The sequence below is a fragment of the Lissotriton helveticus genome, chromosome 4_1 (genome assembly GCF_964261635.1).
Source record: "Lissotriton helveticus chromosome 4_1, aLisHel1.1, whole genome shotgun sequence".
Classification (NCBI taxonomy): Eukaryota; Metazoa; Chordata; class Amphibia; order Caudata; family Salamandridae; genus Lissotriton; species Lissotriton helveticus.
The window spans coordinates 1,055,025,535-1,055,053,524 of record NC_136063.1 but is presented as its reverse complement, the minus strand read 5'-3'; the positions used below and the strand labels follow the sequence as shown (position 1 = coordinate 1,055,053,524).

The following is a 27,990-nucleotide window of genomic DNA, read 5'->3' as shown; positions in this document are numbered from 1 at the left end:
CCACGTAAGGAGGCTGATCACGCTTTTTGATCTTGCAGGAGTGTCAGGAGACCCCGTCGCGGCTATATTCTTAGACGCCGAAAAGGCCTTCGACAGGGTCTCCTGGCCCTTCTTGTGGGCAACTATGGAAAGGCAGGGTGTGGGCAGAAGCTACATTAATGCAATAACATGTATGTATCAAAGCCCCGAGGCAAAGATCAATATGATGGGCACTGCATCAGATCCAATTAAAATCACCCGCGGATCTCGTCAAGGATGCCCTTGCTCTCCACTATTATTCGCCCTTCACATAGACCCCTTTATTAGGACAATAGTGGAGCGCAACGACATCTGTGCAGCTCAAACCATGGGGGAGAAGTAAAGAACCTAGCTTATGCAGATGATCTCGCCATAACAACATCTAACCCAGCGGAGGCAGTCAGGGTGGTAGAAATAGAGGCAGAAAAATTTGGGGAAGTTTCAGGATACTACCTAAATAGGGCAAAAACCATGATCATTAAAAACTCAATGGCAAACTTGACCGATAGCAGGGTCACGGAGAAGGCTAGATACTAAGGGGTGGAAATTACAGCAAAAGTGGATGAGGTAGTACAATGCAACCTGGCGCCTTTACTAGCTAAAACCAAAGCAGATTTCAATAGAATGAATAACCTCCACTTGACATTATTAGGAAGGTGCAACGTCATCAAAATGAGGTTTTTACCGAGAATCTTATACTTCTTCAGATCAATTGCGTTGGAAGTAAATAAAAAGTGGCTCTCTGCTTTTAATCAAGCTATCTCCAAGTTCTTATGGGCAGGAAAGCATCCACGGAGGGCTTTGAAGTATATGACTTTAGCCAAGGACCGGGGGGGATGGTCGGTTCCTGATATTCAGTTATTTTATTGGGCGGCTAATCTACAACAGTTGTCTGAACCGTTGGGTGGAGGCCACATTGACAACCAAGCTGGATCCTACCCCTCCATATACAAATTACTACTTGGGGAAGAGGCTCATGGGTGCCTGACGTGGCATTTTGACCTTGCCTACGTCAAATTCAAGGTTATGCTAGGTGCCTTTAAAAATTTGGACCTCAATTAGGAAAAAAACTAAATTAAGCAGGATACATAGGTATACGCCCTTACAAAATAACCAACTATTACCAGAAACTTTTCACGGTGCTTATATGGAATCCTGGAAGGAGAAAGGGATAAGACACATCGGGGATTTAATAAGGGATAGCACAATTTTGTCATTTGCTTTTATCAAAGAAAAATTTGGTTTGGGGAATAATCACTTTTTTAAATACTTACAAGACAGGGACTATCTGTTTAAAAAGACGATTCAGGGTCATAGAATCCCATTAATAGAGGCAGTCCTAGGGCCGCAAGGGGCATCAATCTCTAAGCTTTACATACTACTTAACAATTTAATGGATGATGATCTTGTTAAGCATACAGATCAATGGCAAGAGAGGGTTCAGGCTGACCAGGGGGTCTGCGAGGAATCGTTAACACTATGCTCTACTGCAGCTATTTCAGCTAATATTCAGGTTCAGGGCTGTAAAACTTGGTTTAACCTGTATATCACTCCAGTGAGGATATTCAGATGGGGGGGGCACCTCCGGTATTAATTGCTCCCGGTGCGGAGAATTAGCCGCTGATAGTGTGCACATTTTTGCTACCTGTCCCTGTCTAACGAGCTTAATTGGACAAATGGGACACTACGTTTCACAAATAATGGATAGGGATATTGTGCTGTCACCACAGGTTATAATGCTGGATGTTAGTAACCCGGGCCTGTCTTTACCCAGTGTACAGGCTTTCTATAGCGACAGTATGGCTTGATAAAGAGCCCCCTTCAGTTCATTGCTGGCTGGGATAACTGCTAGCTACATACCGTTGGGAGAGAGAAATTTACAGACGCAGAGGAGCTAGAGCCCGTAAAAAAGGGGGAGATACCTGGGCTCCTATTAGGGTTAATGATTCTATGCTCTAACACTGTAAATTTATAAGCAGATAATTATATTAAGGGGTCTGTTAGGTTAGGATGAACCGCTAGGATTATACTCCGGTTAGACTAATAGGTATCAGTCTAGAATATGTGAACCTTTGGCCCTGGACAGTGGGTGGGAAGGGGTGGGGGGGTGTGCCGGGGGGGGGAAGGGTTTAAAAAAAAAAAAACGGATGTTTGCATATTTTGCTGCTGCGCCTGCTCACAAAGGCACGATTTGTTACCTTTTTTTTCTCTTTATTGCTCTGTAAAGCATTTGTATTATGGTATGATTTATCTGAAAATGTCGGTTTATAAAAAATAAAAAATAAAGTAAAACCATAAAGTCAGCTGCCCTCAAAAGAAATCAGTTTTTCACCCTCCACAGGATATACCGAATCCCTCTATCTCTGACACTCAGACACTTTGGAGAGTCTAGCTACATTTTCCGTGGAAGTAACCAGTTGTAAACGGTGCGGCTCAGACAAAAAAAAACGACCTGCATATATTTGCAACATGTCCTGCTCCGAGTAACTTTTTGAAGAAAGTAAGTAAAATCCTTTCACTCGTGCTTGGGTACGGTGCAGAGCAGGAATATCGACGGAGAAATATCGTGGGACATTAATATCTCCGCAGAAATATCGCTTGGAAGAAATATCGACAACAAAAATATAGTTTGACAAGAATATCGACTGACAGGTAAGTAATATCGATTACAAAAATATAGTTGTAATAAATATCGTTTACAAAAATATAGTTTACAAAAATATCGATTTATTAACAATGTTATGTATTTTAGTGTTTTTAATGAGAATTGTGTGTCATTTTATTATATGTTTTGGAATTGTACTAGTTATTAATGTATTTTATGTTCAATTTTGCGTTATTAGTTCCGTAGCGGGTTGCGGGTTTATAGGGGAATAAGGTGGGAAGTCATTTAATTATATAAAATGAATTGATTAATTAATGTGTTAATTTATTAATAATAGTTTAATCATTAGTTGTTAATTAATTTCAATTAGTCAATTAATAATTATGTTAATTGTTTGATTAATTTTAGGTGTGTGTTGTGGAGTGTATATGTGTAAATGGTGTGAACGGTGGTAAGTAATTAATTTTGTATTGATTAATTACTAAATACTTTTCAAATTAATTACCATTAATTAATTAGTAATTATTAATTGTAATTGTGTAATTCACCTTAGGTGTGTGTTGTGGTGTTTATATGTGTATATGGTGTGACAGCTGGTAAGTAATTAATTGTTTATTGATTAATTAATAAATAATAATACATTCATTTTCATTAATTAATTTGTAAATATTAAATGTAATTGTGTAATTAATTTTCGGTGTGTGTTGTGGATATTATAGTGTTAAATAATGTGTAATTAATTATTATTTTATTATCTTTGTTAATAATAATATATTTTAATTTATATATTAATTATGTTTATATTGCAAATCAAATGTAATAAAAATGTTGTTAGTTTTGTTTTTTATTGTTTTGGGTTCCAGCACTTTCCCTACTATTGCACTCACTGGAGTGGGAATCGTAATTTTTACCCCTACGCTATCCAACGCTTTCCCTACTGTTGCACTCTCTGGAGTGGGAATAGTAATTTTTACCCCTACGCTATCCAACGCTTTCCCTACTTTTGCAGTCTGTGGGGTGGGAATAGTAATTTTTACCCCTACGCTATCCAACGCTTTCCCTACTGTTGCACTCTCTGGAGTGGGAATAGTAATTTTTACCCCTACGCTATCCAACGCTTTCCCTATTGTTGCACTCTCTGGAGTGGGAATAGTAATTTTTACCCCTACGCTATCCAACGCTTTCCCTACTGTTGCACTCACTGGAGTGGGAATAGTAATTTTTACCCCTTCGCTACCCAATGTTTTAACTACTAATGTTTTTATTTTGTTATTAAATGTATGTATTATATTTTTTAATACTTGAATGTGTTAATTAAATATAGAATATTTTATTTTATTCAAAATGTTTTATATATGTGTTTATTTTATTTTTATATAATTATTAAAATTGATAAATTAAATAAAGATAATAGTTAATAAAAAGTAAATATATGTATATGTACACATTTTTTGTGTTTATATTTATTAAATTAAGTTTATTTGTTATAATTAGTTAAAATATAAATTTTATTTAATTTATTTTGTCAATAATATTAATATTATTTAATTATTTAATTTAAGTTATGTTATTTTTTAAAGTCGATATTTTTTACATCTATATTTTTGAGTCGATATTATTGTACTTACCTGTTTAAGTATAGGGAGTCGATATTTTTGTAATCGATATTTTTACATCTATATTTTTGTTAACCATATTTTTGTTATCGATATTTAAACATGGAACCCTCGGGTACAGTATAAAGGAAAACCAAATGTTAGTCTTTTTTGTATTAGAACCCACAATCAGTATAATTTGCAATGATGCTCAGAAGAGGCGGTTGTTTTACTTAATGCTTCTGGCCAGAAGGGACATCTGTTTGCAGTGAATCTCCTTGGAGGCCCCCTTGGTCACAGATTGGCTCACCTCAGCAATGTATCCGAGTAAGCTCGACATGGAAAGTGACCCTCAATCCCCACAGAGAGGGTGGCATTGCTATGTGAACTGGCAAGGGAGTTTGGATGTCCAATGATTACACCAGTTGCGTGCTGAACAAAATGCCATCAATCAGATTTATCAGCAACAATGTTTGTTACTGCGCCTCTGGCCTGGTCGCCCCCTCTGCCTACCTGCTGCCCGCTGCCTACCTGCTTTCTCTGCCGCTGCCCCAGACGCCGCAGGGCCGCCCTCCAAGCCTCTGCCTCCTGTTTTTCCCGCCGCTGCCCCAGACGCCGCAGGGCCGCCCACCAAGCCCGACTTCATTTTCCCGCCGCTGCCAGCCCGCGGCCCCGCCCCCCGCCAGCCGATTGGTCGGCCCGCTCCCGCCTCCCCGCAGACCCTCCCTACCGGCTCCCTTCTTAAGGGGACCCAGACCCTTGCAAGGGAGCGACCACTGCGCCTCTGGCCTGGTCGCCCCCTCTGCCTACCTGCTGCCCGCTGCCTACCTGCTTTCTCTGCCGCTGCCCCAGACGCCGCAGGGCCGCCCTCCAAGCCTCTGCCTCCTGTTTTTCCCGTCGCTGCCCCAGACGCCGCAGGGCCGCCCACCAAGCCCGACTTCATTTTCCCGCCGCTGCCAGCCCGCGGCCCCGCCCCCCCGCCAGCCGATTGGTCGGCCCGCTCCTGCCTCCCCGCAGACCCTCCCTACCGGCTCCCTTCTTATGACGCCCCCGGAGCGACCGCGCAGCGGACGCGCGCAGCGGGAGCACCAATTGAGCGCCGAAGGTGCGCTAAAGGTAAGCCCCTCTGCGCCCGTCCGCGCCTGGCCCGCGCCCAGTGCCAGGACCCCTGGCCCCCACCGCCGGAAGCCGACCCGACGGACCTACGACGCCACCGAACTCAACGCACTCAACACCGGCCGAACCCCGGGCTGCTACCGAGCCACACCGAGACGCACCCACGGACCCTTCAGCTGCCACTCCTGCAAGTTCACCTGCAACCGGACCCACACCACACCAGCACCCATCAAGCCGACCACCAGCAACACCCACCTGAAGTGCATCCTGCTCAACACCCGCTCCGTCCACAGACACGCCGTCGAGCTCTGGAACCTGCTCGACACCACAGACCCAGACGTCGCCTTCCTCACGGAAACCTGGATGAACGTCTCCTCAGCGCCCGACATCGCCATCGCCATCCCAGAGGGCTACAAGATCACCCGGAGAGACCGCGCCAACCAGACAGGAGGAGGCATCGCCATCATCCACAGGAACACCATCCGCATCACGACCAACACCGACGACACCCTCGCACCCGCCGAACACCTGCACTTCCAGATCCACGTCAACCCCAAGACCACCCTCAGAGGCACCCTCATCTACAGACCCCCAGGACCACGCACACAATTCAGCGAAGACATCGCCAACTTCATCAGCCCGCACGCCCTCCTCTCCGCTGACTACATCCTCCTCGGGGACCTCAACTTCCACCTGGAGAACAACAATGACCGCAACACCACCACCCTGCTGGACAACCTCGCCAACCTCGGACTCAAGCAGCTGGTGACCACTCCCACCCACTACGCCGGACACACGCTCGACCCGGTCTTCTCTTCCAGCAAGGACATCGCCTTCAGCCACGCCACGGGACTCCACTGGACGGACCACAGCTGCGTACACTTCAGCTTCAGAAGGACCACACGCCACCATCACCAGCAACAGGCTCCCCGCAGAAGCTGGAACAAGATCACTGCAGACCAGCTCGCTACTTCCCTGAGCAAGAACCCTCCCACCAGCACAACGAACCCCAGCCAAGCGGCCACCAACCTCACAAAATGGATCAGCGACTGCGCAGACGACCTCGCCCCGCTGAAGACCCCGGCAGCAAGAAAGCCCCATGGTTTAACTCAAGAGCTCCAAGAAGAACTGCAGAGCACTCGAGAAAACCTGGCGCAGAGACCCAACACCGGACAACATGACTGCCCTCAAGCTCGCCACCCGAAAACACCACCAGCTGATCCACGCCACCAAGAAAACCACATTCAAGGAACGACTGGACAACAACGCACACAACAGCAAGGAACTTTTCAACATCGTGAAAGAGCTCTCCAACCCCAACGCCGGAAACAACGACATCACCCCTTCGCAAGACCTCTGCAACTCCCTCGCCTCCTACTTCCACAACAAGATCACGGACATACACAACAGCTTCAGCACTCAACCGACGCACGCCACGTCCGAACCACCGCCCCCCACCACCACCCTCCGCGCCTGGACCCCGATCAGCACCGAAGACACCATCCGCACGATGAACTCCATCCACTCCGGATCTCCGACAGACCCCTGCCCTCACCACGTCTTCAACAAGGCCGACGCTGTCATCGCACCCCACCTGCGGGACATCATCAACACCTCCTTTGACATCGCAACCTTCCCGGAGAGCTGGAAGCACGCCGAACTCAGCGCTCTACTCAAGAAACCATCAGCAGACCCAACCGACCTCAAGAACTACCGCCCCATCTCGCTGCTCCCGTTTCCTGCAAAAGTCATCGAGAAGACCGTCAACAAGCAACTGGCCGCCTTCCTCGAGACGAACGGCTCCCTCGACCTCTCGCAGTCTGGCTTCCGGGCCAACCACAGCACCGAGACCGCCCTGATCGCAGCCACCGATGACATCCGAGCCCTGCTCGACAACGGAGAAACTGCGGCCCTCATCCTCCTGGACCTCTCCGCGGCCTTCGACACTGTCTGCCACCGTACCCTAGTACAGTGCCTCAGCAACGTCGGAATCCAGGAGAAGGCACTGGAGTGGATCACCTCCTTCCTCGCCGGAAGGACACAGAGAGTCCGCCTCCCCCCGTTCAGATCGGAAGCCACCGAAGTCATCTGCGGCGTTCCTCAAGGCTCCTCGCTCAGCCCAACACTCTTCAACGTCTACATGAGCCCCCTCCCAGCCATCGCACGCCAGCACAACCTGAACATCATCTCCTACGCCGACGACACCCAGCTGATCCTCTCCCTCACCAACGACCCCGCCACCGCCAGAGCCAACCTGCACGAAGGGATGACAGACGTAGCCAAATGGATGTCGAACAGCCGCCTGAAACTGAACTCAGACAAGACGGAAGTCCTCATCCTGGGATCCTCACCCTCCGCCTGGGACGACTCCTGGTGGCCCCCCCGCCCTGGGCAGCGCACCCAAACCAACAGACCACGCACGCAACCTGGGCTTCATCCTGGACTCCTCCCTCTCCATGACCAGACAAGTCAACGCCGTCTCCTCGTCATGCTTCAACATCCTGCGCATGCTACGTAAGATCTTCCGATGGATCCCCACCGAGACCAGGAAGACGGTCACCCAGGCCCTCGTCACCAGCCGTCTGGACTACGGCAACTCCCTCTACGCTGGAACCACCGCCAAACTCCAGAAGAGACTCCAGCGGATCCAGAACACCTCAGCACGACTCATCCTGGACATCCCCCGCCGCAGCCACATCTCCGGACACCTGAGAGACCTGCACTGGCTCCCGGTCAACAAGAGAATCACCTTCCGGCTCCTCACCCACGCACACAAAGCCCTACACAACCAAGGACCAAGATACCTCAACAGCCGCCTCATCTTCTACGCTCCCAAACGCCAGCTTCGATCGACCAGCCACGCCCTCGCCGCCGTCCCCCGCATCCAAAGAGCAACCACAGGAGGAAGGTCCTTCTCCTACCTGGCTGCCAAGACTTGGAACTCCCTTCCGACCCACCTCCGCCTGACCCAGGACCACCTCGCCTTCAGGAAGCAGCTCAAGACCTGGCTGTAGCGGACCCCCCCAGCGCCTTGAGACCCTCCGGGTGAGTAGTGCGCTATATAAATGCTATGATTGATTGATTGATTACTACCTTGTAAAAGAGAACACCGCTAGACGTTGAAAGCTAACTAAAGCTGATGGTGATGAGGACTGAGAAAACAAATAACAAATAGAAGCAAAATGTAAATGATCATTTTGTGCCCACTAGATGAAGCCTGCTGACCAAAAGGCCCTCTATCTCTGTATTAAATGCTTGCTTTCTTATAGAAAAAACAATAGTCTGGCAAGACAGCTAAAGCTCAAAGGCCAGACCTAATAACACACACTCACATGAGTGAATTCTTGGGAGACTTTATTTCAAATGACCATACTTGGATGATATTACTGGCACAATACACGCCAATTATTGCTGAAAAGGAATCTGAATTGTTTGACGTGCAAATATAAAACTCATTATGCAGGCAGTTCTGGAAATACACGTGCCGGTGTCACAGGAGAATCAAAATCAAAGAGTCATAAAATAACTGACTTCTTTACCGAGCTCCAGAGACATTTTTAGTTACAGATTTTTATATAGCGCAAACTTGACCCAAAACAGGTATCAGAGCGCCTTACATAGCACCAGTTGCTGGACCTTGCGGACGCCGTGAGGGGAACGGCACCAGCAGCGTAGCAGCTTTCCATCGCCGGGCTCACCGAGACCCTGTGAAGGCAACGGCTGTAGCGGACCACACGACCCAGCAGCCCCAGCGAGGTCGCAGGCCAGTGACGCTCCCAACGCGCCCGGAGGCGCCATAAGATCAGCGAATGCCTCCCGCCCCGCGGGACGCGCGCGGGCAGCGCCCGGCGAAGCCCAGGCAAAGGGCGGGCCGTCTGTGGCCATCCGGGGTCGGCCGTGGTCGGGCGGGCCACCCCTCTAAGCAGAGATAAAGGTGAGCGACCCTTATATTATTATGGGGAAACGTACCACCACTACCTCGAGTCAGTCCATCATAATCCCCCCTGTGATACCTGCTTCAATTGAAAGCATGTTGGAAGACGCATTTAATTTGGTCTCCATTGAAACAACAAACATTGAACGTAGCCTGTCCATGAGTCATTCCAGCTCACACTTGGAAGTGGCCGAAACCCAGTTTGCCAGTAATCACACTACTATGCCTCTTTCCCCAGCGGTCATGATCTCCAAAACTGCCTTGTCGGCTCCAATAATTCATGTCTCAACGATAGATAGCAATATTATCACTATAACCGACTCTCAACTAGACCCCTTGGACCTTACCGCTGTTCTCTCCATGGTTCCTAGTGATAAGACTGCAGGGGAGAAAAGGAAGTGAGGCAAAGCCAAACCTACGTATAACAAGAGGAAACAACCTGCACGCAATAAAGGGCAACCAACACCACAGAGTATGTGGTCCCGTGGAAAAACAACACCTAGTGATGGCCCTGACATGTCCACTGCCCCTTTGGTTGTTACTAACGCTGTTACTGTCATCGACCCTGTACGGTGTGAACATAATTCTATTTCTACACAAACTGAGTGTACTACGGGAAACGCCTTATTGGACAAACCCAATGGAAATTTCATCGAAACTATTGTTGATTCAATTTTTAACCAAATGAGGAGTCAAATGGATAAACAATTTAATAAGATTTTTAAACGAATGGACAGATTAGAGAGCCTGGTGAAAAGGGAAGATGCAAAAAGGAAAGGCTCTATTAGTATTGATAAATTAAGGGGAGATCGATTTCTAAAAGATATGGAGTTAGTCAATAGGGGTCCTATGGGTGAAAGCATCTCTCATGTTTTATTAGACACAGAGAGTGTGAGCAGGGACAGTCCTGTAAGGAGTGACAAATCCCTGCCATCGAAATGTATCACCCTGGCCAAAACATCTCAACCTGGGCCACGAGCTCCAGTTAGTCAGCCCTGTCCTATCGGCTGGGTGTCTGGAGCTGCACTGGGGTCTGGCCCTGACAAAGCGGGGAAATTAGATAAGATTGCCCCTAAAACTGGGCGCACTGATGTCTCACAGCCCAAAAAACAGACAGGGATGGTCCTCCACTTGCCCCCAAAAAACAGACAGGGATGGTCCTCCACTTGCCCCCTGAAGCCTGCCCTTATGTTTTAGTCTTAGCAGGAGTTCCTCCCCTGCAGGAGGATCAAAGGGAGTCTTGGGTCCAGCTGAAAAATAAGTCTATTGACTGGTTGTCCAGGCATAAAGGCGTAGGGCCGTAAATCTCCAATGAAATCATAACAGCAAGACAGGTAGATTGGGTGGGTCCCTTGCCAAAGAATATCACTGGCGACTGTATTGTTCTGAACTTTAGACATCCAGCTACAGTTAACCATCTGTTAAATAGCAATAACATCGACTTCAGCCCATCCACTGCTGTGACCCCTCTACCCTTGAGACACTTCTATAGACCCCCATTAAGACCACCTACACCAATCTTTCCCTTATCCAATAGATTCAGTGCTTTATCGAATCTGCAGTACCAGGGTTGACCATCAACAGATGACCCACCTGCTACTGGAAGCCCTACGGCCCTAGTTAGTGTTCCCCAGCCCATTATTAATGCTAGTACCATATCCATCACACCGAAGCTTCACATGGAGGTTACACCACCTGGGAGTCTAAATACAGATGAACCTATTCCCTCTCCCGTCATTCTAGATGCTGGTTTCACTGTACTAAGTTGGAATATTGCTGGGTTAAAAACAAAGATGGCATCTTCCGATTGGTCTGATTGGATAAAAACTTTTGACATTTTAATGTTTCAGGAAACTTGGTGCACTAGTAGTCTTCTGTTTGATGGGTACACTTGCTATAATCAAATTGTACCATGCCCGGCGCTGGGCCGACCCAGTGGAGGCTTATCTTTATGGGTAAAAATCACCGCAGGTGGACACACCAAGACTGTGGACATTCATGATGAAAATTTCCAGGCCATCATCTATCTAGGTCGAATTAAGCTATGTTTAATTAATTTTTATAATAATGATTTCTTATCCCAACCCAATAACAATTTTATAAGGTTGTATGATTTTATTGACAAAATTGTGGAAGGACAAATTTATGGCAAAATTGATGGGATCTTACTGGGTGGCGACTTCAACGCTCACTTCCACAAGTGCAATTCTAATTCAGTTGCCCCTTTAAGACGGGTGCCATCTTGTAAAAGAGGGGAGGAATTGCTTAATCACATAGCGACCCGTGACTTAGTTAATGTCATGGAGACAGCCTGCAGTACTATGGGTGAACGGCCCCTGCCAACATATATAGGACGTGGGAGCTCTTCTACCATAGATTATGTTTTGGTTTCCTCTCTACTTGTGGATTGTTTAGCCAGTGCAGACGTTCCCAGTACCATATATAGTGATCACAATCCAATTTTGACTACTTTTAACTCTGTTAAAAAACTGGACAAGCGACAAGAAATAGGGGCAACAAATCTAATGGTATCAACTGACAAACTTAGAGTCGTTTGGAAGGGAATTGATAATAAGGGGCTTTTAGCATGTATTTCGAAAAAACACCCCCAATTGATTGACACTTGTTTGTCTATTGATGTTCCTGGCCCCAAAATTATAGTGGTTTTTTCCCGCCTGTGCGCAGCTTTCAAAGAGGAGATCTCCAAACCAGTCAGACGCCCCGCTAAAGAACCTCGGTGGATTGACAGTACTTGCTTGAAAGCAAATCGGGAATTAAGGGAGGCACTTTTAGCAAAACCTAGAAACCAGCCCCTAATAAGATCATTAAGAGCATGTTACAAACAAGCCACCAAAACTCGGACAGAAGAAATTCTGAAGGACAAGTGGGATTCTCTTGCCCGAACAGCAACTTTAAAAGATGTTGCCGGTTTTTGGGGTGAGGTTAAATCTTTGAGGGCTATAGGATCAAATATCACCCCCATTAATTGTAATATATCGAGCAAAACGTGGGAAGATCACTTCTCTAGTATCTACGCAGCACCTTGTACACCAGTCGATATTTATCCAGTTATGGGTCTTAATTTTTCAATAATGGAGGTGGAAGATGCGATAAATCAGAGTGCTGGCAACAAGGCCCTGATGGGTTATCTATCGATCAAATCAAATCAGAGCCAAAATTCTGGTCTCCACTATTGTGTAATGTTTTTAATAACCTGTCTGACTCCCCCACCCCGGAAACCTGGTCTAATAGCATCATTGTCCCCATCTTTAAGAAGGGTGACAGACTTAACCCTAATTGCTATCGTCCGATATCTTTAATTGACAATACCTTAAAGATTCTGGGCAGAGTCATCTTTAACAAGATAAGGGTCTGGGGTGAGGAGAATAGAATTTTACATCCTTGTCAGCTAGGTTTTAAAAGCAATGTGGGGACTGTGGAGCAATGTCTGAACTTGAATCTCATTATGGGCAAATACATCATAGCCAAAAAAGCCCCTCTGTATTTGGGCTTTATGGATTTAAGTTCAGCATTCGATTTTGTTAATCTCTCCAAATTATGGGTAGCCCTGTTGAATTATGGGCTGGATAAAGCCCTTGTACATTTTCTAGCTTATTTGCACAGCGATTTAAAAGCTCGAGTGAGAGTAAACAGTGAAGGAGAGGTTTCTGAGAACTTTTTATTTGGTAGGGGGGTCAGACAAGGATGTGTCTTGCCCCCCCTGCTTTTTATTTTGTACATAAATGAATTAAGTAGTTCTCTGTCCAAGTTAACCAGCGATGTACCCAGCATTAATGGCACTTTACTTCCTTGCCTCTTATACGCAGACGATGCGGTTCTTATGGGCCGCACTCCAAAAGCACTGCGCACTTTAATAACTGGTTTTGTTTCCCACATGGCGTACCTTGGGCTCTGCACTAATTTTAATAAATCTTATATAATGTCGTGTGGGCCTAAGAGACATAACATCCAGCATATCGTCACAGGGAACGATGGCCTAAAAAGCACTTGCACTTTTCCTTACCTAGGGTTAATGTTTTCCAACACATGTTCCTGGCAGCCTCATGTGGTTCACGGGAGGAACAAACTGGCTAAGGCAATCAACTCCATAATTAGCCTCCAGCAACCCAAACGTGCTGAGGTAGTAAGCCCCTTACTGCAAATCTATAGAACCCAATGCCTCCCCACGGCAACTTATGGCGCAGAGGTATGGGGATACTCCAATAGCGCCAATATTCAGACTGAAGAAAATAGATTTTGCCGGAAGATCTTGGGGGCTTCTATCTCAGCACCAACTTATATATGTCATAAGGAGCTGAATCTTTTTTATGTGGAGGACTTCATCAGGTCGAGACCAGCATTATTCTGGCTAAAAATATGGCGGAACCAGGCCGCCTCTTTGACCCAAGAAATAATCCTAGATTGCTTACAGTGCGATAGGGCACATGACATACCCTGGCTCAGGGCTGTAAAAAACAGTTTATTAAGTGTGGGTATGGGGCACCTATTTACTTCCTGTCAGGCCACTGAAAAAAATGCAACATAAATTGGTAAGAGGGGCGCTGTTTAATCTATACCGGAAAGAGCGAGAAATATCTGAGCTAAACAAACCTACCATCATAAGATATATTCCCCTCCTGGTCCAGGATAGCAGGCCTAACAACTTGCCGCAGAGATACCTGACAAAGAACTTGGGGAGATGGAACAGGCGTTTGCTTTTCCGTCTTAGGGATGGTAGCATCAGATTTTTCTTATCTTTTCCACTGGGCTTTAATAAAAATCTAGAGTCTATGCAATGCCCCTGTAGCCATGGTAGTAAGCAATCTTTGTTGCATTTTTTGTTCTTTTGTGGTTTCTATGCTAGATATTCAAAATTCTATTTAATCCCTTATTTTAAAAAACATGCAATAACTGATTTCAACCTAGCATTTAAGGAAATATTACTTTTAAATTGTGATGAAATTATTTTTAGAATAAGTTGCTTCCTGTTATCAGCCACTCGTTCCCGCACAACTATGAACATGCCTTGAAATTTGATTCTTTCTTTCCCTGTGATGATTTGTCAGTGGCTCGCACATGCATTTCAATACTTTTGCACTTTGCACTTTCACAATCAATTGTTATTTTAATTGTTTTATACTGTTTTTAATAATTTATTATTGGATTGTGTGTTACCCTGTACTTTTATGGATGTTTTTATATGTCCGAATAAAGATCATTTGACTTGACTTGACTTGATTACATGAGGACATGTTTTTTTTTGTTAGGCACAGGGTGATTAAGTGATTTGCCCGGAATCACAGGATGTTCAGTGTCATTGCCGAGACTCAAACCCAGTTCCCCAGATTCAAGGTCGACCTCCCTAGCCATTAGGCCAACTCCTCTCCCAATTAGTAGAAGAGAGTAATTTCTGCCCACTTAAAAGCAACAAAAGCACTGATCTGGGTCAGCCCTTCTACATAGCTTACTCTGGTTTATGATAATGAATTGTGGAGGCTACAATCAAATCGACATGAAAGTAAATATTAACTTCACCTTAATTGTACATCTTTACATCAATAGAAAGATAATCATTCAAACCTGCCATGCTCCTTCTGTAGTCTTTTGATAACAATATCTGAAAGATACAGTTGGTTATGGATTCCTTACCTTAGAATGACCCTCAGGCATCAGACCGGATCCGGCAAATTTTTTCCTCAGCAGTACCTCTGCATGTCGACAGGTGGTGTCGGTCGGCTCTGAGTTCGTTGTTGGTGGTGGCCGGAAGGACGTTGAGGTATCTACTTAGACGCCACCCTCACGCGCTGATGTCGGTTCTTTCTTTTTCATGCCAGCCAGGGCAGATCCGGAGAGAGTGGTACCTGAAGTTACTTTTTGACTCCTCTTTTTGCGACTTTTGTCGACACCTTTTTTGAGTCGATCAACTCCTGGTGCATGGAGGATGTCACGTCAGACTGGCTTCAAGGCTTGTGACGCCTGTCACAAATTGATGTTGGTTACGGACCCGCACCTCGTGTGCCTTTTTTATGCCTGGAGCGCGACCACAACCCGAAGTCTGCTCCGACTGCCAGGCCATGAACCCGAAGTCTTTGTGGAAGCAGTCCCAAAAGCTTCTCTAGGCCCAGCAGTCCCCGTCCAGAGGAAGGTCGCGGGACCGGTCATGTAGCCACCACCATCACTGGTCATCGAAGTCTTCGTCTTTGGGTAAGTTGAAGCACAAGAAGAAGGCGAAGAAGCATCTTCACTCTTCGCGTTCTCCCCATCCATCGGTTGGCTCAAACTCCGGCCTTCCCTCCCTTTCCGGGACCCGGAGCGACCACAGCCCAGCTTCAAAGATTTTACGAAGCCTTACACTCTATCTTCGGGCAGCCCGACTCCGACGGTGCGCCCTCGGGCCCTCCGACTCAGTCGGGGGCTCAAGGCCTTCAATGTCGGTGGCTTTGGCTCTGGTGCGGCAGGGCTCCCTAGGATAAAGACCTGGGTCAGGATCGGCACTGGTGGACCTCGTGACACCTCCTCCCGTGCTGAATCCAGTGATTACACCCCCACCACCTCCGACGCCTGTTGTGTCCCCAGCCAGCTTCCACCCTGGCCTCCCTCTCGACGAGGACATGGAGCCGGACCAACGTCGGTCCCGGCGCCAACCGGTACTTTTGTACTCCTGTTCTCCCCTGATGTTTCCTACTGCCCTGAGTGGCTCAAAGGCGAGGGTGAGGAGTAGTGGGAGGGGTCTGTGGATCCTCTTGCAGACCAGTTGGAGGAACTGGAGAGTGGATTTGATTGAGGCCAGTGGTCTGGATACCTCCCCAGACCTTGGCATGCTATCTCCCCCTACCGTGGCTATGGAGGAGGGTGCATCGTACGCAGTGGTTTTGTGTAGGGCAGCCAAGGCCCTAAACCTCGAGCTTCCTATGATGGCGGGCAGGACTAACCTCCTGATGGAGGTGCTTCAACCGGCAGCAGTCTCCTAGGAGCCCTTGTTGCCGTTCAATGAGGCCCTTACGGACATCCTTTTGGGCACTTGGTCCAAGCCAAACACCGGGGCTACTGTGGACAGGGTGATTGCCCAACACCACTACCCAGCCCCAGGCAACCCCATTTTCCTCTCTTCCCATCCTACCCCTGACAGCTTGGTAGTCCAAGCCTCCACTTTCCTAACACTCCACCTAAAAGGGAATCCAAGAAGCTGAACCACCTTGGGAAGAAGATGTTTTCTTCCTCCAGCTTGGGACTGCGGTCGGTGAACACTGCATGTCTATTGGGCCGTTACTCCCACTCGGTGTCGGGCACGGTTGGGCAGGTGCTGCCACAGTGCCCGGAGGGGGGCTGGGCCGAGCTCTCCTGTGCTGTTGCCGAAGGGAGAGACGCAGCAAAGTTCACCATCTGGTGTGATAGACACCGCTGACTCACTGGGCAGGACGATTTCCAATGCAGTAGCATTGAGATGCTATGCCTAGTTGAGGTCCACTGGCTTTTCGGGGGGTGTCCAAGCAATTCTTTTGGACATGCCCTTAGATGGTCGTCGCCTTTTTGGCGATAAGTTAGACAACGCGCTCGATCGCTTTGAGGATTCTAGGGCTGCGGCCAGATCCTTAGGCCTTGCTTCCATTTCTGCCCAGTGCAGGCAACTTTTTGCCCCTTTCGTGGCTACGGAAGGGGTGCCTCGCCATGTTGCGCCCAGAGCCACAAGCCTGCACAAGCTGTCCAGCCTCTGCACGGCCTGGGACGAGGATCCCACCGCCGTGGGTCAGGAGCCAGCAGGCAGGTCAGTCCACCAGTGCCCCCTCTGCAGCAGCCTCCAAACCCTCCTAGTCCGACCTTTCAGGCCCATCAATTGCCAGTGGGTGGCAGGATTCACCATCACCTCCCGCACTGGCTCAACATCACGTTGGACAGGTAGGTTTTGCAGATAGTCTGAAGGGGCTACTCCCTCCCCTTCGAGACTACCCTTCCATCCATGCCACCTTAATTCCATCGCATGTCAGAGGATCCCCTGGCCCTTTGCCAAAAGGAAGTCACGGCTCTCTTGGCCAAGGGAGCTGTTGAGCGCATTCCTGCCCTAGAAGTCAGTTGTGGTTGTTATTCCCACTACTTTCGAGTGCCCAAGAAGGACATGGGCCTGTTTCCTATCTTGGATCTCAGGGATGTCAACCATTTCCTCCGGAAGGAGAAGTTCAAGATGTTGACATTGGCTCGGGTCCTGTCGGCTCTTGACCCTGGAGACTGGATGGTAGCGTTGGACTTGCAGGATGCTTATTTTCACATCCCCTTTCTGCCAGCCCACCGGCTTTAACTGTGGTTCATTGTAGGCCATAAGCACTTTCAGTTCACAGTGCTCCCCTTTGGCCTTACCAGCGCCCTTCAGGTGAACACAAAAGTAAAGTTATGGCAGTGGTCGCAGCTCATCTGCGCAGGTCAGGGGTTCCAGTATGCCCCGATCTCGATGACTGGCTGTTGAAGGCGGGCTTGCCCCATGCTTCTGTCACCCACCTCCAGTCTACGGCTGACCTTCTGCATTTGCTGGGGTTCACCATCAATGTGCCAAAGTCAAACTTGAACCCCTCTCAGAAGCTCCATTTCATCAGAGTGGTTCTGAACACAGTGTAGTTTCGGGCTTGTCCTCCCGAGCAGTGACTCAGGGATATTCGGGCTATGATTCCAATCTTTCAGCCTCTTTCCCAGGTTTCTGTCAGAATGACCCTGAGGCTACTGGGCCTCATGGCCTCCTACATCCTGCTGGTGGACTATGCCAGGTGGCATATGCAGGCTCTGCAGTGGGGCCTGAAGTTCCAGTGGTCACAGCATCAGGGGAATCTTTACAATTGTGTCCAGATCTCGGAGGGCACTGCACGCCAGTTGCAGTGGTGGCTAACAAAACAAGATTGGGCCAACAGCAGATCCCTCTCCCTTCCAGAACCAGAGTTCACAGTGGTGCCAGATGCATCACTGCTGGAATGGGGTGGCCACATGGGAGAGGCGCAGATCAGAGGCCTCTGGTCTCCGGCAGAGTCCTGGCTCTGTATCAACCTTTTGGAGCTTTGGGCAATTTGTCGAGCACTAAAAGCATTCCTTCACTCTGTACGGGGAAGAGAGGTGCAGGTGTTCATGGACAACACCACCGCCATGTGGTACTGCAACAAACAGGGCGGGTGAGGTCCTGGACCCTAAGTCAAGAGGCTCTCCACCTTTGACATGCCTGCAACATCAGGGCATATCCCTGGTGGTTCAACACCTGGCTGGTTCTCTGAACACCAGGGCAGACCCATTTGCATGATGGATCACGATTGGTGTCTTCACTCGGAGGTGGTGAAAGGTCTCTTTCAGCAGTGTGGAGAACATTGGTTTGATCTATTCACCACCAAAGAAAATGCTTGATGTCAGCAGTTCTGCACAGTTCTGGAATTTCCAAGGCGGCACTCGCTAGGTGGTGCTTTTCGTCGCAAGTGGAGTAGCGGTCTTCTATACACCTTACCGCCTATACCACTTCTGCCCAGAGTGTTGAAGAAGATCAAATGCAACCGGGCCCAAGTCATTCTCATGGCTCCGGATTGGGTGAGAAGAGTCTGGTATCCCGAGCTGTTACACATGGCCATAGATCCTCCAATCAGACTGCCTCTTCAGGAGGATCTTCTGTCCCAGCAGCAGGGGACGGTCCTCCACTCGAACCTGCAAGCCTCCACCTTCTTGCATGGAGATTGAACGACGACAGTTGACAGCTTTCAACCTTCCTCCCAAAGCCTGTAATGTTATCTTAATTAACAACAAGGGGTGGTGATGGACAGAGTCTCTGAATTAAGCAGAAAACTCTCACCCAGTCAAGAGATCAGGGCTAGATCCAACACCGTTTTTTAGCTCACTGCATCATCCCAGGAAACAAGCTTCCGGGGACCGGTTTCTGGCATTTCAGCCGTCTTCGGCCCGGCTTGCTTGAATCCTGATGGTGCAGTGAGCAAGGGACTCATGTCTGAGCATACCCTTCCACGCTTAGGGTGGACAAAATAATTAACAACAAGGGGTGGTGATGGACAGAGTCTCTGAATTAAGCAGAAAACTCTCACCCAGTCAAGAGATCAGGGCTAGATCCAACACCGTTTTTTAGCTCACTGCATCATCCCAGTTTCAGAACCTGGCTGTATGCAAATTAGTCTGTTCCTGTCCCAGTGCATGATGGGAACAGGGCAAACCAAACTACAAAGCCAATTCTTACACTGGAAAGGAAACAAGCTACCGGGGACTCTGTCCATCACCACCCCTTGTTGTAAATATTTTTGTCCACCCTAAGCGTGGAAGGGTATACTCAGATGTGAGTCCCTTGCTTATTGCACCATCAGGATTCAAGCAAGCCGGGCCGAAGACGGCTGAAATGCCAGAAACCGGTCCCCGGAAGCTTGTTTCCTTCCCAGTGTAAGAATTGGCTTTTGTAGTCTGGTCTGCCCTGTTCCCATGATGCACTGGGCCAGGGACAGACTAATTTGCATACAGCCAGGTTCTGAAACTGGGATGGTGCAATGAGCTAAAAAACGGTGTTGGATCTAGCCCTGATCTCTTGACTGGGTGAGAGTATTCTGCTTAATTCAGAGACTCTGTCCATCACCACCCCTTGTTGTAAATATTTTTGTCCACCCTAAGCGTGGAAGGGTATACTCAGATGTGAGTCCCTTGCTTATTGCACCATCAGGATTCAAGCAAGCCGGGCCGAAGACGGCTGAAATGCCAGAAACCGGTCCCCGGAAGCTTGTTTCCTTCCCAGTGTAAGAATTGGCTTTTGTAGTCTGGTCTGCCCTGTTCCCATGATGCACTGGGCCAGGGACAGACTAATTTGCATACAGCCAGGTTCTGAAACTGGGATGGTGCAATGAGCTAAAAAACGGTGTTGGATCTAGCCCTGATCTCTTGACTGGGTGAGAGTATTCTGCTTAATTCAGAGACTCTGTCCATCACCACCCCTTGTTGTAAATATTTTTGTCCACCCTAAGCGTGGAAGGGTATACTCAGATGTGAGTCCCTTGCTTATTGCACCATCAGGATTCAAGCAAGCCGGGCCGAAGACGGCTGAAATGCCAGAAACCGGTCCCCGGAAGCTTGTTTCCTTCCCAGTGTAAGAATTGGCTTTTGTAGTCTGGTCTGCCCTGTTCCCATGATGCACTGGGCCAGGGACAGACTAATTTGCATACAGCCAGGTTCTGAAACTGGGATGGTGCAATGAGCTAAAAAACGGTGTTGGATCTAGCCCTGATCTCTTGACTGGGTGAGAGTATTCTGCTTAATTCAGAGACTCTGTCCATCACCACCCCTTGTTGTAAATATTTTTGTCCACCCTAAGCGTGGAAGGGTATACTCAGATGTGAGTCCCTTGCTTATTGCACCATCAGGATTCAAGCAAGCCGGGCCGAAGACGGCTGAAATGCCAGAAACCGGTCCCCGGAAGCTTGTTTCCTTCCCAGTGTAAGAATTGGCTTTTGTAGTCTGGTCTGCCCTGTTCCCATGATGCACTGGGCCAGGGACAGACTAATTTGCATACAGCCAGGTTCTGAAACTGGGATGGTGCAATGAGCTAAAAAACGGTGTTGGATCTAGCCCTGATCTCTTGACTGGGTGAGAGTATTCTGCTTAATTCAGAGACTCTGTCCATCACCACCCCTTGTTGTAAATATTTTTGTCCACCCTAAGCGTGGAAGGGTATACTCAGATGTGAGTCCCTTGCTTATTGCACCATCAGGATTCAAGCAAGCCGGGCCGAAGACGGCTGAAATGCCAGAAACCGGTCCCCGGAAGCTTGTTTCCTTCCCAGTGTAAGAATTGGCTTTTGTAGTCTGGTCTGCCCTGTTCCCATGATGCACTGGGCCAGGGACAGACTAATTTGCATACAGCCAGGTTCTGAAACTGGGATGGTGCAATGAGCTAAAAAACGGTGTTGGATCTAGCCCTGATCTCTTGACTGGGTGAGAGTATTCTGCTTAATTCAGAGACTCTGTCCATCACCACCCCTTGTTGTAAATATTGTAATGTTATCTTGGCAGCCAGGCGCCCCTCCACTAAAACGGTATACGCTTGTAGATGGAAGAAAATGGTGGCATGGTGCACAGCAAAGGCTGTGGATCCCCACTCTGCCCCCCTTTCAGAGGTTCTCCTCCTCTTCATTCTTTCTTTGGCCGGCAGGGCTCTGCTTTGGGCACACTCAAAGGCTATCTTTCGGCCATTTCGGCCTTCCTTCGGCTGCTTGACCAGCCTTCTCTTTTTAAGTCCCCTATTGTAAATCGCTTCCTTAAGGGCATTACGCATTTGTTTCCTCCTACTCCTTTAGTGATGCCCCAGTGGGACTTGAACCTAGTTCTTACTTATTTGATGTGTGCTCCCTTCGAGCCACTACATAACTGTCCTCTCAGGCTTTTAACCCTTAAAACTGCCTTTCTGGTTGCCATCACCTCTGTTCTCAGGGTGGGTGAGCTACATGCTCTTTCTTCTGAGACTTCTTTCCTGGTTGTTCATCCAGACAAGGTTGTCCTCCGCACTAGGCCTTCTTTCATTCCCAAAGTGGGTACCTCTTTCAATATAGGACAGACCATCACTTTGCCCACCTTCTTTCTGCCTCCTCATCCTTCTAAAAAGGAAGAGAGGCTCTACCGTCTGGATCCAAACGTGTGCTTTCCTTCTATCTGGATCACATTCTATCTGGATTAAGCATTCTAAACACTGACCTTCAAGAGCAAACCTGGACTACTTGCAATGGCTATCTCCTGAGAGTGAAAGTCTTAAAAGGAGTTACTTGTCATTCAGAGATGTTGTATTTAGGTCATAATGTTTGATGGCGAACAATGATTGCCCATTTGCTCCTGAGTGCCTGAGGCACATGAGAACTGACCTGTCAGTGATAGTGCATAATTGATCATATAATGTGCATTTGGTAGTCATTGCCACTTACCTGCTAAAACCAATGCTCTGACACAGTCAGCTCGCCCCTGGATACAAGCTTTCATTAGTGCTGTGAACCCATGAACATTCCTTTTCTCAAGATCAAGACCTGGGTAATAGTTCAGTAGGTAGTTTGTAGTAGTTATGTGACCTGCAACAAATTAGAAATAGAAAGTTCTGTAAGTCCTGGAGCTTAATTTAGATCTCTTACCTTGCCATCATTGCAGTGTTTTACAGGCATACACAGAACCATGTAACATCTAAGAAGTGGGACGTTAAAGATCTTATCCTGGCGTACAATATATATGTTTCATCGACCATGCAGTGATTAACGACAACATATTTCTTTAGGTATAATGAATGTAAATGTGCTTAGTGGAGTATAAAATAAAGTACATTCTCGTCATTTCCCTATCCCCGGTATTACTTCATAAGGTGCGTTCCCACCCTAGAAACAGGCGCCTTGCTGCCTACCTAAAAAAATTGTAAACTCCTCCTCCTCCAGGTGTGCCTATAAAAGTCCACCCACACCCAGAAAGCTCCTGTTTTGTACCTTATCGTTGGAATGCAGTCACGTTATGTTATGTTATATATGATTTGTAGCTCGCACAATTACTCAGGAGTATCCTGGCGCGGACAGACTGAGACCAAGAGAGCCAAATTAATTAAATGGATTGGTTAAAAAGATGAGTTTTAAGTAATTTCTTGAAGATGTGAAGATCCTGTGCATGCCTCAGTATATCGGGAATGCTGTTCCATAAAGTGGCCACAAAAACAAAAGGAAGGGACTAGAGGCTATTTACCACTTCAAGGGAAGTGGGGAGGTCCCACATAGGAAGTGCCTCAAACAAGAACAATATACAAAGGAGTTCTATGTTATTCCTCTCTTAAGAGAAAGAAAGAGAAAGATTAGCTGTTTGGAGAAGCCAAGAGAATGGTCCTCACTGTCCCCTATAAAGGGTGGTAGTGGGGATCCTTTTGTTGGATCATAATGCCCTCACACACCCTTTCATGTGTCATGCTTCATCATCTGGGCTGCTCCTCGTTGAGGCGGCGGTGCAATCCCCAACGGGCTCCCTTAAAAGGGGCTCTTTGTCGGAGATCTTCTATCCAACTGCCGTAAGATGAGGGCGGGTGTGGGGCCAAGGAATGTAGATGCTATGTGGTGAGTTAAAATAGGGCTGGGAGTACCTTGAATGGACAAACTTTATTCTGGGGGTCTCCTGTCCTAATTAAAAGAAGTGTAACAGGGTGCTATCATTTTTTTTTTTTTTTAAATATATTTTTATTGCAGGAAATGTAAGTAAGTACAACTTTGCCACCTGTATCAGTACGCAATCCAGTGTAGGTGGGAACCACTCATTCGTCATACACGGCCATTCAGCCCACAACCCGGAGGTCGGTGGGCGTATGTCATATTCTTAGAGCGTGTTTCTCCACAGTCGCATAACAAATCACAGGTATTAGAGTAATTTCCATCTGCTTTTATTCAACCGCCTCAAAACTATCCCCCCTCCCTCCCCCTCTCACCCTTCCCCTCCGAGGAAGATGGGGTTGTCCACCACTACTCATCGTCCCAGTGCTGCAGAGGATCAGAAACATCCCGCTTCCCCGCACCCCTACCCCCCCCCACTCGTCATCGGTAGGTCAACCCGTGTGTGGTCATCTGAGGATAAAGCGGCCGTGAGTCTGCCGTGGTAGCACCGCGCTACGTTATTATGACGCGACAGTGGGATCCAGGCCGTCCCCCTCCGTACTGTCTGTGTCTGCCTGTGTGTCATGGTCGCGCAGGGCCTGCACTAACGTTTCCCAAGCCTGCGCCGCCTCTAACGCCCGTTCATCCTGTCTTCGCTTCGCCTGCTGGAATCTTAGTGTGCTTTCACTCCCCGCCCATTTAAGCAGTTCATTGCGCCATTTATCGTCCGACGGACCAACTCGCGCCTTCCAGTGTCTGGTAATTTCCCGTTTGGCTAACAGTAAACCCAAATCGATGAATTTACTGGTAATTTTAGTCTTAGGGGTATGCGGAAACCAGTGTAAAAGTCCCACTGCCGCGTCCACCTGTAACGATCTACCGGTCACCGCGGTCAGCGTGTCACCCACTATCGACCAAAAGGAGGTCAGCTCAGAGCAGGACCATAGCATGTGTAGAAGGTCCGCCCCGGATGCCCTACATCTAGGACAGGCTGCCTCTTCCAGACCAAAATACTGCTGCAGTTTCACCGGGGTCAGATAGGCTCTATGCAACACATAGAAATGGACCAACTGGAAGCGTGCATTCCTCGTCCCCTTCCAGGCCCGCTGCAGCAGCTGGGACCATATGGTCTCTGGAATGTCCCTACCTATGTCTGTCTCCCATTTGGACTTAAGGGCAGTCAAGGGGGTCAGCCTCCCCTCCACCATTCTGGAGTAGAGACACGACACCGCCCTAACTGTCCCCGCAGACATCATGACATATTGACATGTCGTTGATAGTTGCGGTTCCTCGTGGCTGGTCCTCCAGTGAGCCTGAATCGCTCTCGTGAGTGCCGCGTGGATCAAGAAATCGCCTCTAGGGATGTCGTAGCGATCCAATAGGGTCTGGAAGGGCAGTAGTCCCCCATCCTCGTAAAGGTCGCCCATTGTCTGTATCCCCATGTCTTCCCAAACACTGAGACGAGACCAGTCTCCGCCGTGGGGTAATGCAGTAAGCATTCCCAGCGGGATCTCCGGGGCATAGGGTCGCGATCCACCGAGCCTGCGATGTATACGGTTCCAGCAGGAGCGTACGGTGCGGTCCTCCTGAGTGAGGTGTTTCAGCTCTAAGGTCTGTTGCAGCGCAATATAAGATAAAACATGTCTGGGTGTGCCACTGCCCCTCAGCTCTTCCGGGCCTCGAAACTCACGCGCGACTTCTTGGGTGTAGAACTGTAGCTGGGCCGCCAAATAATACGTCTCAAAGTCTGGAGCCGCCCACCCTCCTGCCGCTCTCGGTCGCAGCAAAGTCCCAAGCGCCACCCTACGGCGTCCTGCTCCCCAGAGGAACGACACTATTATGGAGTCAAGGCCCCTAAAAACAGATCTGGGGATCCATATCGGGAGCGTTCGAAAGCAGTACAACAATCGGGGCAGTGCCACCATTTTTAATAGAGCTACACGCCCCGCCATCGATAGGGGCAGGGTAGACCAGAAGGCCATGCTGCCTTTAAGTGCCCGGATGCCCCTGGAGATATTGCCCTCCAGGATGTCGATCGGGCGGTGATAAACATACACCCCCAGGTACTTAAAGCAGGTCAGTTCCCATCTGATTTCTCTGTGAGTATCCGGTTGAAGGCCATCCTGACGCATCGGAAATAGGCAGGTCTTAGTCCAATTTACCCGAAGTCCTGATAACTCCCCAAAAGTCGTGAGTATCAAATCAGCTCCCGTCAGGGCCGCGTCAGCGTCCTCAAGGAATAGCAACAGGTCATCAGCGTATAGGGAAATGTATTGGGGACCCAGCGGAGTCTGTAGCCCCCTGTAGTAGGCTCCTGTGCGGATCGAGATAGCCAGCGGTTCTACAGCTAGAGCAAACAACAATGGGGACAACGAGCAGCCCTGCCTCGTGCCTCTTTCTACCGGGTACTGCTGGGACACCAGCCGGCCCGATTTCACTCTGGCCACCGCCGCGGCATACAACACTCCGGTCAATTTCAGGAATCCCTCTCCCAATCCAAATCTCTCAAGAACCCTGTGAAGGTAGACCCATTCTAGGCTGTCGAAGGCCTTTTCTAGGTCGATCGAGAGAATCATAGGGTCGGGAGCATCCTCGTGCTCCATCTCTAAAAGTCTGAAAAGTCGTCGAATGTTCATTGTCGTGTTGCGTTTGGGGATGAAACCCGCCTGGTCGGCGTGTACCAGGGAGCCCATGTGTTCCAGTAACCGCTCGGCTAATATGCTGCTCAATATCTTGTAGTCTACTGTGAGCATCGATAGTGGTCTATAAGAGGCCGGGTCCGTTCCCTCGCGACCCGGTTTCAGAAGAGGTATCACCAGTGCTTCCCGCATCGAGCCCGGTAATCTTCCCAAGGACTTCGCCTCCTTGTAGACCTGTAGAAGCTGTGGGGCTAGGATGTCCGAGTATGCAGAATAAAATTCCACAGGTAGACCATCTAGGCCCGGCGTTTTGTTACGCGCCATTCTTTTGATCGCACCTTTGATCTCGCCTAGTTCCACATCGCGTCCCAGGGCCTTCGCCTGTTCCGATTCAAGAGCGGGGATAGGCAGGTCCCTCAGGAAAGCATCCGTCGGGGTAGTGTCCGGCTGTAACCGACTACGATACAGCTGTTCGTAGTAACTCCGGAAGCAATGAAGGATTGCAGACGGAGTGTAAACCTCCCCATTCCCGTCCGTCCTCAGTGCCACGGTGGGTGAGGAGCGTCCAGCAGGGTTAGCAAGCCAAGCCAGCAACGCACTTGATTTGTCGCCTTCCGCTAGTGATCTAGATAAGTAGGTCTTATAGTCGTAGCTACGTAGTCGCTCAACCTCCACCGCCACCGCCTCTTTAGCCGCCAGGGCCTGCTGCTGAAGCTCTGGGCGGCCAGGGCGGGAAAGCTCCAGGTCACGGAGGACCCGGTCAGCTCTGGTCAGGTCTTCCAAAAGTACTCGGCGCACCCCCACCCTTTGCGTGATGCAATAACCTCTCACCACGACCTTAAAGGCATCCCACTCCGTGGCTCGCTCCGCCGTCGTACCCTCGTTAATCGCAAAATAACTTGCTATCTTATCCTCCGCGAAACACCTGATCCTCTAGCAACTCCGGCCGCAATTTCCAGGAAGGCACACAAGGGGTCCCTTGGATCCATCTAAGGTCTATCAATAGAGGGTTGTGGTCAGAGATCGTCCTCGTCAAATATTCGGATCGCACCGCCGCAGCGGCCACCTCCCTAGATCCCAGGAAGCTGTCCAACCTCACATGCAATTCATGCATTCCTGAAAAGTGTGAGTAATCACGAGTAACTGGATTATGCGCCCGCCATATGTCCGTCAGTCCCCACTGAGTCTGCCAAGTCAGTCTACCCTTCGCCACTCCATGGGCCGGGGAGTCCGGGAGGGGAGGATGAGATCTATCTAAGTCAACGTCGAGCACCGAGTTAAAGTCCCCACCCAGCAGGACAGGTCCTGACAAGTAACGAGCTAGAGAACCCGATAGTGCATTAAAAAAGGCGAGCTGGTCCGTGTTGGGCGCATAAATGCAGCAGATGTTCAAATCCCTACCTCCAAGCTTCCCTGTAAACGCGACATACCTCCCCTCGGGGTCTATAGTGTGATCATATACCTGCAAGGGTACCCCCGCCTTTATCCAGATCAGCGCGCCTCTCGCATAAGCCGAGTATGAAGTGCAGTATACCTGTCCCCGCCATCTACGCTGTAGCGCAAGCCCCTCGGTCTTAGTGAGATGCGTTTCCTGTAGCAGAGCGATCTGTACCCCTCTACGCACTAAATAAGCATGGACCTTGTGACGTCTTGACATGGTGTGCAGGCCCCGCACATACCAGGTGACACATTTCAGGTTTGAGAAATCAGCCATTGTCCCATATCGCATTCATCAGTCTCTCCGCACACTGCACAGCTAAGGGTAAATGCTCAACAACATCCTCCCCGATGACGAGTCCCCCCCTTACCAACTTTAACTCAACTTGTAAACATGAACCCCCATCCACCCCCCCAGAACAGGTTCCAAATACCACCATCTAGTCCCCATCCAAACTGTAGGCCCCAAAAACTCCCCTCCCTCTATCCTTCCGGTAGTCACCGTAGGCGTGCCTTAAGGGCAATGTGGGGGACCGAGC

The 27,990-nt window shown here is 48.8% G+C and overlaps 1 protein-coding gene across 1 annotated transcript in view; it reads right to left on the bottom strand.

The window, feature by feature from the left end:
- Positions 1-27,990, bottom strand: part of ANKRD33B (ankyrin repeat domain 33B) — a 320,573-nt gene that overhangs the window by 33,792 nt on the left and 258,791 nt on the right. The window contains exon 3 of the mRNA XM_078685746.1: positions 22,191-22,331. Within this exon, the coding sequence (XP_078541872.1) occupies positions 22,191-22,331 (141 nt within the window). The remainder of the gene's footprint in view (positions 1-22,190; positions 22,332-27,990) is intronic.